The sequence below is a fragment of the Pimephales promelas genome, chromosome 13, assembly GCF_988280905.1.
Source record: "Pimephales promelas chromosome 13, fPimPro1.hap1.1, whole genome shotgun sequence".
NCBI lineage: Eukaryota > Metazoa > Chordata > Actinopteri > Cypriniformes > Leuciscidae > Pimephales > Pimephales promelas.
In genome coordinates, this window is record NC_142781.1 from 28184685 (window position 1) to 28198676 (window position 13992).

At 35.8% G+C, this 13992-nt stretch overlaps 1 protein-coding gene across 1 annotated transcript in view; it reads left to right on the top strand.

The window, feature by feature from the left end:
* The window catches only part of ift172 (intraflagellar transport 172), a 28256-nt gene extending 16475 nt beyond the window's left edge, over window positions 1-11781 (top strand). Inside the window, exons 34-48 of the mRNA XM_039692797.2 lie at window positions 747-844; window positions 1888-2017; window positions 3275-3373; window positions 3675-3784; window positions 4146-4209; window positions 5706-5792; window positions 5887-6003; window positions 6168-6278; window positions 6386-6505; window positions 7410-7505; window positions 7787-7846; window positions 9061-9159; window positions 9256-9409; window positions 10859-10950; window positions 11260-11781. Coding sequence (XP_039548731.2) covers window positions 747-844; window positions 1888-2017; window positions 3275-3373; window positions 3675-3784; window positions 4146-4209; window positions 5706-5792; window positions 5887-6003; window positions 6168-6278; window positions 6386-6505; window positions 7410-7505; window positions 7787-7846; window positions 9061-9159; window positions 9256-9409; window positions 10859-10950; window positions 11260-11349 — 1527 coding nt within the window. The 3' untranslated portion in view covers window positions 11350-11781. The remainder of the gene's footprint in view (window positions 1-746; window positions 845-1887; window positions 2018-3274; window positions 3374-3674; window positions 3785-4145; window positions 4210-5705; window positions 5793-5886; window positions 6004-6167; window positions 6279-6385; window positions 6506-7409; window positions 7506-7786; window positions 7847-9060; window positions 9160-9255; window positions 9410-10858; window positions 10951-11259) is intronic.
* The last annotated feature ends 2211 nt before the right edge of the window (window positions 11782-13992 follow it).

A 13992-nucleotide genomic window follows, 5' to 3' on the forward strand; every position in this document is an offset into this window, starting at 1 on the left:
CTGTACTTGGACAACAAAACAAAAGTGTTCTTCATTGTAGAATATCATGGATTTGATGCCTTTTGAAGATACCCATGCTGCGGTCAACATCCTCATAAAGCACAAAGAGATCTTAACTTTCTAGCTACTTTCTGAAGTTACCAAAATGTAAAAACCAAAGGTTAAACAGATAATTCACCCAAAAATGCCATTTACTCTCCCTGATTTATTTTTTTATCTCTGTCAAACACAAAAGGTGATGTTTTATCATTCATTTTCATATTTTATCTGATTGTAAAATTCTAAAAGTTCTGTGAGATATTTTCTTATTACATTATTTATTGTTTTATTTATTTGTTTGATAGAAAAAAGATAGAAAAATCCCTTTGGTTATGAGCAGCGTATCAGCAAGAATGATAAAGACATTTGTTTTTTATAGAATTAATTGCATTGAAATAACATATTAAATTGTAATTAAAAAATTATTCCAACTTCACAGGAATAAAGCCAAACACAAAAAATGTAATAAATGTAACTTTAGAATTACAGAAGACAAAATTGATCACAATTATATTTTAATAAATACAGTATATATATATATATATATATATAAAAAATTGTGATCAATTTTGTCTTCTGTAATTATATACATATATATCTTCTAGTCAGATTTCTGATTATAGATCAGATTATAGTCAGATTTCTTCTTAGTATGAACATATGAATATTAAGTTCAGGCTTTGAAGAATCATATCTTCCTTTTGCAGGATGCTGGGATGTGGACTGATGCAATGCGAATCTGTAAAGACTATTTGCCCAGCAAGCTGAGCGTCCTTCAAAAGGAATATGAGAGTGAGGGCAACTGGTAAAAGAACTCTCTTTTAACTCCTCTACTATCTGTTTCTTTTTTTTCTGCCTTCCTTTCGTTTGTGTCTCATTCGCTGTACCAGAACATCCTCCCTTGTTTGTTGTCCTTCAGAAACTAGGGCTCTGCAGTTGTGTGGAAAAGCTTGCAGCTCTGAACTACATTCAGATCCTCTTTTCGTTGCTTGGCTTCCCTCCTTTATTAGAACATGGCAGCTTTTTATCCTAAATTAAATCCATAATGAGCCGCTCATTAACGCACAGACACGCAGCAAATCCGTCTCCACTGATAATTTTCCTATTTTTAATGACTTGTGGGAAAACATCAAAGGCTTCTTCGCTGTCTTCCCTGGGAAGAAAAGGGGAAACATTTTGCATAGTCAGTTCAAGGCCCACTCAGCAGTAATTTAGGCTTCTTGCATCATTAACCTATTTTCAATCAGAAGTCTGAACTTTCTTGCTATGTTGTGTTTTATGATTGACTCAGTTGGTCACTTTATGATCCCAAATGTCTTTTTCTCTTTCCAAAGCCAGAGGTGTAGGACGTGTGTCTCTTTAGGTGTCCCTTCAACCATGTTGGTTTCTTTTGCCTCTGTCCATTCTGATGAAACCTTACGTAGTACGAGGCAGAAAGTGATACTGGTTGAGTGCTAGACTTCACAGCCGTGGAATTCAATTCTCGGCAGTTTTAAAGCCATCATTTATGCACACAAAACATGCTACTTTTTTTTTATGTGGCTTTCATGGTCTTTAACCGCCATGCCATCTCAAGATTTGAAGCACAGAAGTCTGAAGACCTTTCATAAATTGAGTGTTTTAATTAAAGACTTGAAAACCCTTAGTAAAATAATCAGCACACTATTTAGCCAGGACTCATAAAATTGTATCACTTAATGCTTTTGCAGAATAAGAAAAAGCAGTGAGTGTTTTTCTTCTCATGAGTGCTATGAGGTTAATAGAGATGGAAGGAAAGCAGGAAATGGCAAACAAATGACAATGTCTTAAAAGTCTAGGAGAAATAAATGTATATGTGTGTGTTTAAAGGGGTGTGGAAAGTATGGTTGAGCAGGCTCAGGAGTGGGAACAGACAGGAGAGTATACCAGAGCCGTGGACTGCTATCTGAAAGTTAAGGACTCATCTAACATGGATTTGCTGCTGAAGTGTTGGATGAAGGTAAAGTCCAGACTCAGAGCCACCTGGCAGCAGTCACTATACAATCTAACTTCATAAAGACCTTTGACATCATTTTTTTTTTTTTAAATATTCATTGTGTTGTAATTTTCTCAATCATTCTGTAAAAAAATCACTTATTTCATGAACGTGCCAGCTGGTATGATTAAAGGAATTTTCATTTTTGAATTTGACATTCAAATTTGCTTTGTTAACTAATAGAAATCAGCTTAGTTTGAAAGTGACTCCTGTGTGAGCGTTGCTTGCTTCATACATCTATACACTATTTACAATAGACAATTGTGCTTTTTTGCCTGCAAAAATTCACTAATGTTACTGCATCTTACAGTAAGACATTATTTTTTTTATCATTTTGAGAATTTTTATTAGTGTTATTATTTTTTACTAATGATACTATTTTGAATATTATATACCGGTATGTGTGTGTGTGTGTGTGTGTATATATATATATATATATATATATATATATACTGTATATATATTTATTTATGAATTATATCTGAAGTACCTATTTTTAAATTAAGGACAAATTCAGAGTAATCCATTACTTTTTCAAAGGAAGAAATAATGAAATTATAGAAATGAATTACTTGGTAATGCATCACACACAACACTGGGTATGACTCAACAAATGCTAGACTTATACACTCTTCTCTGCTCTTCAAATAAATTAAAAAAACTCTATTTATAAATATTATAAAAGCTTTGCTTATTTTGACAAAGCCGTCTGCCTCTTTGAAAGGTTCCCAGATATTTCAATTAACCTGTGAATTTAAGACTAGACGTTGCATTTTCATCTGCATCCCTTATACGTTTTTACTGATTGATCATTTTTTGCATTGAAGTCAGGGTGTGTTGAGTGTTTAGGTTTATTATTTAGCTTGAAGGTCTTGCAAAAATCAGAATAGAGACAGAACACCATTAGCAGCTTATTAGACTAAAGGCTCAAATCGAAAATAAAAAAAAAGCTTCAGCTAAGAAGTTGAACTATAAAAAAGGAATCAAAACATTGATCTTTCAACCTAGATCAACTGCAAATTTTTCTCTATGTGTCATCCATTAGAGAGCTGTACTCAATTTCCATTAAATGTCTGTTCATTTAGTGCATTCCTTTCAAAATGAATTGCATAGACATGTTTCACTTGCCTGCTGTAAGTATGTTTTTATGCTCCTTAAGAGCTGGATTTTAGTTGCATCTACAGTTTTACTAAGCTTTTCTTATCTTTTCATGTCCTTTAGGCAGCAGAATTGGCCATTAAATTTTTATCCCATGACAAGGCTGTGGACATCAGTCAAGTTGTCGGGCCACGGCTGATTCAGCTCAGAAAGTACAGCGAAGTATGTTTGTTTTATTTTTTTTTCAGGTATAGAAACACACTCAGTAAATGAAACTCAACATTGATGTTGTTTTTTATTTTCCTCAAAGATTTTTAGATTTTTTTTTTTAGGAAAAATACAACAAAAAAAGCCAACAATACTACCTTTTTTTATTTGTATTTTGAGAGAGAAAATGGTGCTTTCAATGTGTTAGTGTGCCCATGTGTGTGAGTATATATTTAGTGTACATGACACAAAAGCTCATAGACTTCGGCGTCCTTGAGCCGTGGACCTATTGAGGTACAAAATGTTTTTTTTTCAGGCTGCTGAGCTCTACCTCAACCTGGACCTCATTAAGAACGCCATAGATGCATTCATTGAGGGAGAAGAATGGAACAAAGCCAAAAGAGTGGCCAAGGAGCTCGATCCAAGGTGAGCCCTTAGCAGACTGGTCGCCCCTAACAACGCTACAGCCAACAATGTAAGAGGGAGGCAGTGAAATCACTCTCTCGCTGTCAGAAAAATCACTCAGTGCAACAAATGAAGTGCACAACAGCACAAGGCCAGAGAGGTGCAGATGGCCTTCGCTGTTTATCTTTGACTGCCTTTTATTTAAGCACAGTTCCTAAAAAGGTTTAGGAATCAAGTCTAAATGCTTTCCGGTTGCTGCATGAGGTGTATTCTTAAAGATCAACTGGTAGTATAGAATTGATATTTATGCCTTATTGAGAATACTGTGATGTCATTCTTTATAAGAATTAATTAGTTTTTATGACCTTTCCTCTCTTCACAGGCTAGAGGAATATGTGGACAGGCGCTACAAAGATCACTTGAAAAATCAAGGCAAAGTTGACTCTGTAAGTTCTTTATATCAGATTATAGATATTTACATTTACATTTATTCATTTAGCAGACGCTTTCATCCAAATGAGAGCAATAGAAGCAGTTAAACTAACAGTAGGACAACAATATGTAAGTGCTAAGACCCCTCACAGTTTAATTTAACAAAGTTTTTTTTTTAAGAATAGAATAAGAGAAAGGAGAAAGTGTTAATATCTTGAAAAGAAACTGCTGAAGACGTATCTTTTTTCGACAGCACTTGATCCAGTAATACTAAGTACAGGACTTTAAACGATGGGGAGAGGACAAAGGGTCAAGTGTTGGCTGTTTAGCATAGGTCAGTTAGCCTTCTGGTAGATGGAACTACACCATAATGGAGGGAAAAAGCATATGAAGTAGCAAGTTAATAGCATCTAAATAGGACTAAATCGTTATATTGGTTTGCCAAAGACTGGATTTTCTTTTCTTTTTTTTGACGGCTCATAAAAGCATGGAATTGACTTGTAGCTCAGAATAGTTGATACTTGCCATTGAGATAAATGAGAATGCTACCGGATAGCTTTTTCCAGGTATCGCAGACCTCCTTGGGAGAGCGAGAGGGAACAGGATTGTTAATCGAACTCATGTCGCCCGCCCACATGAGCAGCATGTCAGGGAACTGCTAGCTGTCAGAATCCTGTTTAAGTCTGACAAATTTAAATCTATTTCCTAGCAATGGAAGTTAAGGTTAAAGAATGCTTTAAATGAGCATAGCACAATACTGCAGACTGTAGCTCCTTCGCTCCGGGACTTCATTGTTTTCAGTTATTGTTGTGAGACGACTGGCTTGATTCAATTTAGAATAACAGATATGAGTCACCAAATTGATGTGAGCGCTTGTCTCTCATTGCAATGATTTACTGGCAGTTTAGTTACATTTACCGTCGCTGAATGATGCAGGTCAGGGCTTTTCATTGAAAAGAAAGATTGAATGTTAATGAGGAAACTAGTTAAATGTGCATGTTCATAAAACGTTGCCAATCAAGGAAGTGCTATATCATGTACTATAAAATTGTGTACGAATGAGAAGAAAGTTTTGATTATACAATATTTTGACAATGAGACGCATGTGTTAAAGGGATATTATTATTATTAATGTTAATAATAATACTAAATGTCATTATTATAATGAACACATTTTTTTATTTTGATATTATTATTAAAATATTTTAAAATAATTGTTTTACTATTTAAACTATTACTAAACTATTTAATTAATTATTTAAAACTTAATCTGTACTAATGACTTTCCTTTTATTTTTTCCTTTATAAGTCAGCATTATTATTATTAATTCTTATAATAATACTAACCAAAATAATAATAGTCATTATTATAATTAACAATTATTAGTTTTGGTGGTATTTTATTATGTGATATTTGTATGCATATTATTTAAATGTGTTTATTATTTGTAATAGTTTTATTTATTCAATTTTAATTTATCCTAACAGTTTTCCTTTATTTTTCAATCAGTTGGTTGGAGTAGATGTGGTGGCTGCCCTGGACATGTATGCTGAGAGAGGACAGTGGGAGAAATGTATTGACACAGCCTCAAAACAGGTGCCAATTCATCTGTTCTGCCACGCCAGACGTGTCAGTGTGGAGACAAAACGTGCCATTTTCACAGAGTATCTGCTTTATTATTCTTCAACAGAACTTTAAGATCCTGCACAAGTACGTTGCCCTATACGCCACTCACCTGATCAAAGAGGGTGGGGCAGAGAAAGTGCTCGACCTGTACGCCCAGCACGGTGTGCCAGCTTATTCACAGGTACGTGCACTTATGCATGGTAAATGCAATCCATGTTTTTAAGTCCTTTGTCCATATTTTGTTTTTAAAAAGAAAGCAGAAAATATTTTCTGTTAAATGTCCACTCAATCTAAGCCTATAGTGTTTAATCTTTCCTCAGCAACATCTTCTTTCCTATCTTGCAGAACTTTAACATTTACAAGCGGATGTTCCTGGAGCTGGTGAGCCTAAGGGACCGGGATTGTGCAGAAGCTTATCGGATGTGGGCCGATCTGAGGGACGTCCTTTTACTGCTGGTGAGCTCTGAGTTACTATGGCAGCTTACACTTGGGAGATTTAGTCAGTATTGATTCTATATTCAAGTGGGAAATGGTGAATCTTACGGTGTCTCTGTGCTGTGCAGTGTGAAAACCTGACCAAGTCTTCAGAAGCTAATTCTCCAGCCCATGAGGAGTTTGAGCAGATGCTGCTGGTTGCTCACTATTACGCCACCCGCTCTGCAGCCCGAGGCATTGACCAGCTGGTGTGTACACACTTCAAGATGATCTTTATTATATGCAAACAGTATTGTATATGCGTTTTGATACCACTTAAACCCTTTCTTTTAACTACTGTTCAAAAGTTTGGGGTCTGTAAGATTTGGATTTTTTTTATGATATTAATACTTTTTCTCTGCAAGAATGCATTAAATTGACCCAAAAGTGACAGAAAACACATGAATAATGTCACAATAGATTTCTTTTTCAAATAAATGTTTGTCAATTCAACTTTCTACTCATCAAAGAATCCTGAAAAAAGGGAATCACGATTTTCACAAAAACATTAAGCACAACTGTTACACACCATTGATAATAATAAGAAATGTTTCTTGAACAGCAAATCAGCATATTAGAATGATTTCTAGAAGGATCATGTGACACTGAAGACTGGAGTAATGATGCTGAAAATTCATCTTTCCCATCACAGTAATCAATTACATTTTGAATTATATTAAAATACAAAATATTCGAAATTGCAATGATATTTCTGAATATATTTTATTTTACTGTTTTGATCAAATAAATGCATAAGCAGCATGAGAGACTTCTTTCAAAAATATTAAAAATCATTTGAACGGTAGTGCATATACAGACAAACTAGAAATTTGAATGTCTTATTGCGCATGATCATCATTATTCAAGAGAAAAAAAAATGCTTTTATAATCATTCATAAAAAAATTGCACCAACTTTTCTGCTAATGTAAAAATGGCCGTAGGGAGAAGAGCAACATAAACCGATAATATCATAGCCTATTTTTCACATACAAGCAAATGCCAATGGATAAAATAAAGCCCGTCTCACATTATTTTATTTAGAAAAATGTTAAACATACAAAGCACTTCTCTTTTATGTTATCCGTGTCAATGTAATGTTTACTTGTCTACAGAGTTCTGTGGCTGCCAAGTTGTCCGTCTCTCTCCTGAGGCACACCGAGCTCTTTCCAGCTGACAAGGCCTTTTATGAGGCTGGCCTGGCTGCAAAGGTGAACTCACAGTGAGCCCAGCTCCAAACACACACTCACATTGCTGCTTCAACTATTCATGTGACACAGGAGGGCAGCTAAGAGCCCTGGGAATTGGGCTTAATTCTCCTCTGTTCGCTCCAGTAATTTGATTCACAGAGCCGTTCGAGTTTCTTCGCGTTCTGAAGACGAAGCAGCAATGTGTCCTTTTTCTGGAGTTCTTTTAAATATTTCTTAAACGTTTCATTTTTGTTTTGAGCTGTTTCTGTTCTGCGTGTCACTGATGAATATTTCTCATGCAGGCTGTGGGATGGGAGAACATGGCTTTTATCTTCCTCAACCGCTTCTTGGATTTGGCTGATGTAAGTAAAAGGCTTTTGCTTGTGTGTGTGTGTGTGTGTGTGTGCAGTCTGATGAGTATCTTTCAAATGAGACAGTTACAGAGACCGCAAAACATCTAGTTGGAATGAAACAAACAGACCGCTTGCAGAAGTCTAGCTTTCTTGTTGCCCCCAGTTATTCAATGAAAGGTGTTTAGGGGCATTTTTATTTGGAAAAGAAAATAATTATTTTATTAAGTGAGGATGCATTAAGTATATCAAAAGTAACAGTAAAGGCAGCAGCAGAATATGGTTGTCTGTCTTGTAGTTTAGTCCTTATTACGTTCACACACAATTTTGTTATTCACGGGAGTGTCTGTCAACCCCGTTCTATAACCGGACTCACACCCCCAAATTTTCAGGACTCACAACCACATTCTCATAAAACCCTCGCTGTGTGAACCGGAACCGGGTTGAACTAGAGACCACAGAGCCGTTCTGTGGTTTTGGTAGCTGACGGTGTTTGAGATTTGAGCTGTGTGTCATCTGAAGTTTTTAGATCCAGTCTCCAACGTAGAAGCTCCCGTCAGTTTTGAGTTCTATGTGCGACTCAAATGCTCTTCAAGCTGCTTTAGGTTAATGGATATTTGATGGATTGACTCTTATTGACTCAAAAGTGATATGATTTTTCTCTGATGTTTATGGACGTCGCCATCTTTGATATTACTTTGGTCACTGTCGCTATGGTTACTGGTAAGAGAGTACAGGCTTGACACTTTCGCACTTGTCGCACATTCGTACAGACAGTATTCGAGATTGCTGCTGTAAGTTGCTGTGTGAACGGGACATTGGGAGACTCACACCTGTAAGTTAATTCGGTTGTCAATCCCCCAAAAAACGAACATTCAAAAAAACGAACATTTTGAAAGAATCTTGATCTTGAAGAAATGTTTCTTGAGCAGCAAATCAGCATATTAGAATGATTTCTGAAGGATCATGTGACACTGAAGACTGGAGCAATGATACTGAAAATTCAGCTCTGCCATCACAGGAATAAATTACATTATATTTCACAGTGTTATTTAATATTTCACAGTATTTATGTTTTTACTATATTTTTGATGAAATAAATGCAACCTTGATGCGCATACATGATTTATTTAAAAAAATATCCTAAAACTTTTAAATGGTAGTGCAGATTAATTTCGTATTTTAAGTGTTGTCATTTAATTTCTGTATTTTTTCTACATTTCCAGGGCATCGACGAGGGCACATTGGATGCTTTAGATCACACAGACTTCCAGGATACAGATATTCCATTTGAGGTCCCCGTACCTACGAAGCTGCATGTTACTGTAAGCCTTCGCCATGATACTTGCACCGCTGCTTGTGTTTTTGTTTTGTTTTTATTTTACTCTTTGAGCAAACTCTTTCCATTGGCTGTTTTCTAGGTGGAAAAGAGGGAGGAGATTAGAGAATGGGTTCTGACTGTGTCCATGGACCAGCGGGTGGAGCAGGTGCTGCCGAAGGATGAGAGGGGCACATATGAAGCCTCCCTAGTGGCTGCCGGCTCTGGCATCCGGTCCCTACCTTGCGTCATCACAGGTGAGGCAGTCTGCACAAAAGACAGTCCAGCGTGTGCTGGGACACTTGGATCAGTTTCCTTTAAAATGGCTCGTTTAAAGGGATAATTCACCCCAAAATTAAAATGTTGTCATATTGTATTTACCCTCATGTCAACCCAAACCTGTATGTGATTCTCTCTTCTGTGGAACTCAAAAGAAGAGGAATTTCTTTTGTGTGTTTTGTCCATACAATGAGTCAGGGCTCCAGACTAACTTTTCCACTGGTTGAACTGGTGTTACCAACTTTCTCAGTTGGTCGCACCAGCATTTGATTTGGTCGCACTTTTTTTTTTCTTTTTTTTTTTGGTACTGAGAGGTACTTCTCTTAGCTATACATTTCCTTTTAGATAACTGTACACAAGGCCAAACCTGGCAGCAGATTTTTTTTTATTGCACTTGAATGTGTAATAGGCCCAGGAATTAATTTTAGCTGCAAAACTTCTTCTTATTATTTTCATATTGTAAAAAATATTCATTTTCTTTCACATTGGATGACATGCCATGGGATTAATCAATGCATGCTGATGAAAAGTGGTTTTAATCCTTTAGAGTTGCTGAATAAATACCTGTAATATATAAATTATCATTGCCAAATTTCAGGATTTTCATGGATTTTGGACAGTAATTTTAATCTGTAATTTTAAGCATTTTAGTTTTGAATTATACACAATCTATCTATTTACATTTGAATCATAATCAACTCTATCTATCTATCATCATCTTTCTATTTTTTAAAAATTATTAAACATTCAAATGCATGCATTACATTTTAAAAGATTAGAGTATTATAATAAGCTAATACAGATTTTTCGTTATCAAAGTTTATAGTTCAAAAATCAGAAATTTAACACTCCTTACCTTCTGCATTTTATAATAATTTCATCTCTAATCTAACCGCTGAAAAGACGTAGGAAGGGGCACGCTGTTTCGTGAGACATTTTCATTTTTATATGCCTTAATGCACGTGACGTCTACGTTCGTCAATAAATAAACTGCACGTGTCTAGGCAACTCCGCATCCGAGTCGACCCCGGGATAAAATAGTCCGAATATAAACACTTATTATTGGCGTACCGTAGTGATTCAGGATAAGTCAAAAACACGGTTTGGAACATGGATTCATGATGTAGCCTACTCGTTCATTTTGAACATAAGTTACGGACTACAGCAGCTGATACAACAGCATTCTGTTGCGCGAGCGTCCACTCGTACATATGTGACCACTTCAAATTTTAACTCGCACATTCTCAAAAAATGGTCACAGTCTGGAACCCTGTGAGTGTTGTTTTAGACCCCTTCAACTTTCATTGTATGGGCCAGATTTTTCATTTTTGGGTGAACTATCCCTTTAAACAAGCTCCTTTTAAGAGTAGAATTGTACAACTAACATGAAAGTTTGTACATTTTTCTTCTTTTTATTTGGAACACAGGTTACCCTGTCCTACGCAACAAAATTGAGTTCAAAAGACCAGGGATGGCAGCAAATAAAGATGACTGGAATAAATTCTTGATGGCTACCAAGGTACAAATTAGTCATTGTTACCTTTGAGCTTTCACAATTAGTCTTCAATCACACTCTGCAATCGTTTGAAATTATAATTAATATGCTCTCTTGATCAAAAGTTAAGTCACAGGACTGAATTTATCAGCATGTGTTGTGTTGAAGTAAATGTAAATGCTCTCTTTCAATGCATTTCATCATCATCATTGTTTTTCTTTTTTTTTTTTATCCAATTTTTGCATTATCTCACAATTTTTTTTCCCCACCCATCCTGCCTAGGGTCGTCTGTGGTGCTTTGATCATAATGGTTGTTTTTGTTTCACCCTTCAGACCACTCACAGTCCAGAATGTCAAGATGTCCTGAAATTTATCACACAGTGGTGTGGAGGTCTCCCGTCAGCCGGATATTCCTTCCACTAAGATCGGGGAAGGTGCACACTATCTATTTCTCTATCTGTCATCATCCTTTTCTTCACCTCCTTGCATTCGCCTCTCGGCTGTTCTGCTTAAACATTTAATCCGCCTTTTCCATTCTCTTATCCAAAGGTAATATTCACTTCTTTGTCGTCATTCCCTGGCCTTTTCTTTTTTATATCTAAAGTATCATAAGGTCAGTGCCTGAAGGTCATTTAATGTGTGTAAAATTTGCTTAACTACAGAAAGCCTTTGAAATGTCTTCTTTTGAATATCTGTAACTATTATACATATTCCATTAGTTCATATGAGTTGGATATTTTGATATTTAATAAATAACGTACTATATTCTAAACATTGTCAGTGTTCTCATGGACGTTTGTATGAAGAGATTTTAAATTAATATTCAAGTGAAATAAAAATAATATTATGTCCATATTTTATGAATCAGAATTATTGTTGAACTATAACATTTCCAAGCTCTCTGAAAGTCTATATGCCTATGGTGCTTAATATTTTTAATATATTATTTCCAAACTCATAAGTTATCAGTGGCATTCACTGGTGTATTTACATTTAATGTGTAATGATCAGCTGGTTTATGATAATTAATAGTCACCTGTCAAACAACGCCACCTTGTGGACACCATAAGGTGTTTGGGTGAGAGAGAGGACACACTCACACTCGCTTACATTTGTGGCCTGGTACAATTTCAGTTCTCATGATGTAATAATGTGGAACATTCCTTTTTATTTCGAACCAGATCTTTGTTTCATAAAAGCGCATTAAACCTCGAGGCATATTTATACTACGAAAATATGTAAAAAATAAGAACTAAAGAAATGAGTGGACTTATGTGTGGGTTTGATTTCAGTTTCTCCCTATTATATAACAGAATGGATCATTACACTGATGGTGCTTAGTTGCATTGTTGTATAAAAAGACAGAAAAGATGAATTGCCACAAAGGAACGATTTATGGGGGTCAGACCCCCAAAACATGCACTAGAAACGTCAAAAAATTGAGAGTCCGAGTTAAAGAACATAGGCCTACTTCTCTCTCTCTCTCTCTCTCTCTCTCTCTCTCTCTCTCTCTCTCTCTCTAAGATTACAAGTAAGGCGTATTTTTACCTGCAAACGTGTTTTACGGTAAACCATTACACGTAGTAGGCCTATATAATGTCATTATATCTCTTCATTATAGGCCTACAGCATAAGCTTTAGTTATTATAGCCTACTAATAGTGGTGTGAAATGATAATTTGCATTGTGCCAGACAGAGAAAATATTAATATTTAATTCTTTAAAACTCGAATTCACTTAAAATAGTTGTATAATTTGCACCCAGGACAAATCTTTTTTAATCGTCACAAGTGGTCTTACCTGACAGTTTTGCTCATCTCATTAACCATTTAACAAATCACTGTATTTGGTGAGAACAGTCTCGGTTTTCCAGCATTATTCTAGTGTTATATTTCCTTGATTTGCAATTTTCACTGTTCTTTTTCTTCTCCAATAAATGAAATCCACCCATGCAAATTCCATTGAAACAACTTCCTTTTGTGTCACACTCATAGACTGTAAAAAAGGGTCACACTGCCACTGTGTCCCCGCGTCCTTCAAGAATCAACATTTACAAAAATTACCAACTCGCTGATTGAAACACAGGGGCAGCTGTCTGAATTTAATCTGCGACCTAAATATTCCTTTGATGAAATATGCTAATGTAGGCTACACCTCTGCCTAATGAGGTTGATCTGACATTATGCAGTGTCCTTAAATACCCTTTAAAGGATATAGCATTTTCGACAAGGCCACACACGGTTCGCTTCTCCGTCGCTAAAGGGCGGAAAATTCTGTGTTCTGCATAATTCCCCATTTTTTTCTACTACGATGTCTTTTACCATTTTAGTGCCCTGGTTCGAGGACGTTACATCGTTCACTTCCAGAATGAGGCCATTTATGTCATGCTAACTGCCCGTGTGCGTTTACTTCTTTTTCCTGAACCTTTGGAATGATAAAAACCAGCCTAATGCACGTGTGGCTTATAAAATTGCATCTCTCCGTTTATTAGCTTGAATTGTCTGAACGCTTAATCTGTATGCAGGAAGAAGGCCTGCCCGTTTCTATATATTCTGAGGTAAAGTGGAATTTTAAAAATATTTAAACTTAGCCGCCTTTATGATACATTACGATTACGTTAAGCTTGATTAGTAGCCTCGTGGACGAAAATCGTAAAACTATTCGACCGGTAGCCTAAATTCAAATTATTATGACGCAACAAAAGCTTCTTTTCTTTTATAGCCTATCTTTGATTGGCGGATATTAGCTATACGCGTCTACCTATTATAATAGATTCAGTGACATTTATTAGTTTCAGTTCAATATCTCCAGTTATTTCATCATAAAAATGATTTGACAAAAGCGTATAGGCCCACATTTCCAAAAGCAACCTTTCGCTATAGATAAATGACCTTGAAAAGGAGCGCGGTTAGAGTGGTCTTCTTATACAAAGATGAAACACCGTGTAGGATGTATATAAAAGGAACATTTCATATGAAGTGAAGATGAAATATTATGTCAGGAGCTGTTATTAATGGCATGTTTAAGGCGCCATAATGTGAAATGCAAGTTTCCAATATATCAAACC